Source organism: Palaemon carinicauda, chromosome 8, assembly GCF_036898095.1.
Source record: "Palaemon carinicauda isolate YSFRI2023 chromosome 8, ASM3689809v2, whole genome shotgun sequence".
NCBI lineage: Eukaryota > Metazoa > Arthropoda > Malacostraca > Decapoda > Palaemonidae > Palaemon > Palaemon carinicauda.
In genome coordinates, this window is record NC_090732.1 from 153,196,637 (window position 1) to 153,201,636 (window position 5,000).

The 5,000-nt window shown below is 34.7% G+C and overlaps 2 protein-coding genes across 2 annotated transcripts in view; both read right to left on the reverse strand.

Annotated features, from left to right (window-relative positions):
* Positions 1 to 5,000, reverse strand: part of LOC137645500 (uncharacterized) — a 202,643-nt gene that overhangs the window by 17,763 nt on the left and 179,880 nt on the right. The gene's annotated exons all lie outside the window — the stretch shown is intronic.
* Positions 2,553 to 5,000, reverse strand: part of LOC137645040 (uncharacterized) — a 3,510-nt gene continuing 1,062 nt past the window's right edge. Inside the window, exon 2 of the mRNA XM_068377899.1 lies at positions 2,553 to 5,000. This exon is cut by the window's right edge and continues 87 nt beyond it. Within this exon, the coding sequence (XP_068234000.1) occupies positions 3,799 to 5,000 (1,202 nt within the window). The 3' untranslated portion in view covers positions 2,553 to 3,798.

The window sequence follows — 5,000 nt, forward strand, 5'->3', positions numbered from 1 at the left end:
ATACCAACATAAACAGCAAAGCGTTGACAGATGGTAACCATTGATGAAAATCATAAGCAATACATGAGACGCCCACATGAAAATGAAACATCTATCAGTACAGAAGTTATGCTGCCAAACACTGTTTCAGTCTTGACTACCCAAGAAACCAGTGCTGTTAAACGTTCTTCCTAATTCCCATATGTTTATTTTATTGTTTTTTATTAATTAAAAAGAAAACTTCTTTGGGTGTATATACGCTGGATATTACCTGAACTGTAAAGTCTTACACTACAGCAAAGCAGCAGGTTCTGTTTATCACATAGCCTACTCGTAGTAGTATTTATTTATTTATTTATTTATTTATTTTTATATTTATTTATTTTTTTTTTTTTTTTTGCATAATCTGAACGTTAAATTACAAAACTTTACTTTACTTTAAGGGCAGATTTTCTGGTCCTATATAGCAGGGCAACCCTATTCTACAAGACATTCACGGTAATTTCATCATATGCATTCCAAGGCATTCAGCATTGCTCACGGTATATTGTATAAACATTACAAACAGTAAAATACCACAACGCTGGGAGACTCGGTATCACAATCAGCGTGTATAATAATAACAATTACAATAATAGTAGTAATACGGATGATAATTGTAATCTAAAGCGCCAGCTTATGCCTGAAATATCTTAGGTACATTGTGCGAAGTGTTAGTGGACTGCAGAGTTTTTGTGAAGATGATCTCTATCTCTGGACCCTTAATAAGTATTTTCTAATTTTGCTATGATAGTGATCTATTAACAAGGGTTTTATTAACCAAAGCGGGAAAGATTTATTTCGGTCTCTAGTAATTTATTGTAATAAATTTATTATTGATATCTAACTTTTCATATTAACAAATTATGAAAATGTACCAGTTTTTTTTTATTTTTTTTTTTTTATATTCACTGAACCTTAATTGCTATAACAGTGATTTTTTAGGACAGTTGTCCTGAAAGTACTACTTATGAATGAATGGATGAATTTATGAATTTGGGCCATATGGGCTACCGCTGGGACTGGAGGGTCGTTCAGCACAAAGCTGTTATTATTATTATTATTATTATTACTATCCAAGCTACAACCCTAATTGGAAAAGCAAGATGCTATAAGCCCAGGGGCTCCAATAGGGAAAAATAGCCCAGTGAGGAAAGGAAATAAGGAAATAAATAACTGAAGAGAACAAATTAACAGTAAATCATTCTAAAAAAGTAACAACGTCATAACAGATATGTCATATATAAACTATTAACAACGTCAAAAACAAATATGTCATATATAAACTATAAAAAGACTCATGTCCGCCTGGTCAACAAAAAAGCATTTGCACCTATGAAGTCTAAAGTTAGGATGACGGACTGCAAGAAGATAAGCTGAAAAGTGAGTGCAGCTTTGGACTAAAGGAAGCAACATCCAAGTAATGAGTACCTACCAAGTTCTATAGTATTCTATAGACATTGGTGACTACAGTGTACAGTGTGAGTCAGGTGGTAGTACAGTTGGCAGCGAAGACGTGATTATCGCCCTTTAATGTAAACTGGCTTGCTAACCAAAAAGAAACGGCATGATGCTTAAAACAGACTCGCTGTTTGGGCTCTACTGAAGATAGATAGTGTAACCCATCTAAGAAAACGACTGCATCTGAATATTTTGATAATTCGGAAGTGACTTAAATCTATCGTTACTACAAGATGGAGGTGAGAAGACATGCGATTCGTGATTTTAAACTTAAGAATCTTCACAAACTTTTAATAGCTTCCGTTCACACTTGCTTTTCAAGCATCAAGTTAGATTGCTTTGGCTATGTCTATTTTCAGTTGAAATCACATATCACTTAAAATATGTATAAGATTTATTTGATGATTATAAATCTTTCAATACTATAGTAAAGATATTCCTCTCCAGCTTAAGTTATGATACTGTTGTAATGAATTTGATTTCTCCAATTAAAGGTCATGTCATATAGTGATAAATTTGTAGGATTAACCAGTCACTGAAGAATCTGCAGTATTATTTTCGTTATGCTGTATTTCTAGCTCCTGGTTTTTATCCACGTAATATGAGCTTTTCATCCATCAAAAATGTTGGTTAATTTCTGGCAATTTATTACTTAAATAATCACAAGTCTATTGACCTTATGTTACAGCCATGAAAGCACTTATCCCCTTAATGGCAGCGGCCCCAGAATATCTACGATTCTGTTTTATATCCTCACCCCAAAGAGGTTTAGGAGTTTTCTGTGCCGTCAGTCTGGGATTCCTTGTCAGTCATTAACCAAACATCAACCACAACATTGCTCAAATTTGCTGATTTCTTTACCATTACTACTGATAACCAGTGATTAGGCATAATGAAGAGTTAGTAATAGTATAGGTACTCAGTAACTATTTTAGTAATTCAATATATAAGGCTCCTATAGATTTGTGAGTTCACAGATTGACTATTTGAGGTCACTATTCTCTTGGGAAGGGAAAAAACAGAAAGACCCCCTTAAGACGAAGTTTTTATTATTTTCATAAACAAGTCACAATTGTGGATCGTATTTTCATTCGTTTTTTCTTCTTTCTAACAGAAATTGGGGTGAAAATACATTTTGAAAGACTCAGTATAATCTTTAAAACAGAAATTACCTTATTGTAAGATGTGTCATGTGGACGAGGTAATGATAATTTTTCTTATAAAAACTTTTTATGACAATAGATTAATAATGGTGAAATCCTCTTTAATTCTCTCATAAAAAACCTTCTAAATAAAGATAAGTCATACAGATTAAATAATCATCCATTTTCATACCAAAAAACTTTGTGGGTACACAAATGTACGTTTTGAAAACTATGCCCAGTATTTTAAGCTAAGGGGAAAAACAAAAACTTTTAGAATATTAAGAAGGGAAAGACACTTAATCTGATAACTATAAGATCTTAACAAAACAAAACATCAGAAAAATATTTGAAAAAAAAAATTGGTAAGGATTGCAGTATACAGAAAATTATATTTTGAAAATTAAACAAACGAACATCACTTTGAATTCACAGTATAATGAAGAACATATATTGAATAGAAATAAAATGGAGATATCAAGAAGACTTTGTCATAATTCATGTTGGCACAGACCTTTATTAACGCTACAGAAAATAATCCTATTCGTCACTTATTCTCCGAATGAAGTATCAAAGACACAAAGGCTGAAATCGATAAGTATCAAAGTTCAAGGTGCATATCCTTAGCTCAAGATTAGAGCCAGTAGTCATCATTAAAGAAAAGGCTAATATGGCTTATTAGACCATAATATTTCCTTTACCATTTCAGGAAAAAGCAAAGTTTTTTTTTCCCGATGAATTCTAACGAGTTATCAGAACAGTCTTCCTCGATAGGCACCGAAACGCTGCTCTTAGCGCCAGTACAGAGCGCAGTCTGCTCCTACTAAGCTTGTCAACATAGCAACGGATTTAATATAAAGATCTTCATGATCTGTCTTTACTAAGGGGAGTTTCTAGAAGAATACCTAAAAGCCCTCACCATAGTCATTTCAATCTCTTAAATTGGTAGTAGAGTATGTTAGTATTTTAATTATTTCATTAAAATATGGGGCCGGTATAGTTACTGAAGCAGAACTAGGAGCCATATCGGTAAACCCCTTCTGACTTCATCTTCTAAAAAATGTAGAAATATTTGTTCCTGTTACAGAACTATAACTTTACATGTCTTCAGTATGAACTCTTATTTTGCAAGGACAAGTTCTGCATTATGAACATCGCGAAAGAGACCAAATCCAGCTCATGGGTTACTTGGTTCTGATCCTATTGCATTAGAATTTAATCCCTGTTCCACATCACTTATGTTAGGATGGGAACCAAGCAATTTGTCAGCTATTTGAGGATAGGATGGAAGTTCAGTCTCATTAGTAAGAGAGATATTGTTGGTTTCACTGGTACAAGAAAGGGAACTAGGCGTTTTATCACTCTCTTCAGTACAGACGGTAGATTCAGTTCCATATGTATTTGAGAGGGAAAGAGGCATTAAACCAGGGACAAACTCATTAGAAAGGGGAATAGATCCTAAACTATTTTCTATGGGAATGGAACCAAGTTTAGTTTTACTCTCATTCTGAAAGAAACCTGATATTGCACCAGGGATATTTGTACGAGAGATCTCTGATGGAAAGACCAATGTTTTACCAAAGATGTCATGATGGAAGACAGGTTTTGTACCAAGGGTATCAAAAGGGAAACCAGGTCCAATATTACAGAAACTGGGCGTTGAGGTAAATTCTGTACTAGGTATATCAGAAGCAGAACCTGATCCTTCACCCGAGATATTAGAATTGGAGACAGGTGCAGCATCAGAGCTACCAGGCCTTATACAAGAAGTATCAAGAGGTACCCCAGGTTCCATAAAACAGAAACTAGGAAGGGACCCAAATCCCATACTGGAGGCCTCAGAAAAGTATCCAGACCATGTACTAGACGGATGCAGAGGGGAACGAACATAAGATTCATGGTTATATATAGGCAAGAAAGGTCCTGCATCAATATTTTGAAGGGAATAAACGTCTGCACTAGGAAAATTAGGTGCATAATCAAGTTTTGCATAAGGGGTATAAACTGAATAACTAGGTATATGAGAAGGATACCCAAGTCTTGGGTCAGGAAGATTCGGATAGTAAACAGGATAAGAGGCCGGCCTATAGATTTGGTCACAGAAATACCTTCTCCGATTTTCACTATAAATTCTGTTCATTTCTGAGGCACTTATCAAAGCTTCTTGCATGTTAAGTAATCTGGCATTATATGCTAAATTTGCATTAAAATTAGGGTTCCAAGTATAAGGCAATGACCCCACACCTGGATGGGTTGAGTGCCATTCTGGCCAATATCCTTGAAATTTGGTTGCATCACTGGACTCACTCTTGTCATTACTCGATGTTTCATTGCATTCGGTATGAGAACGTTTCCTCGATGGCACTTGCGATTTAGATC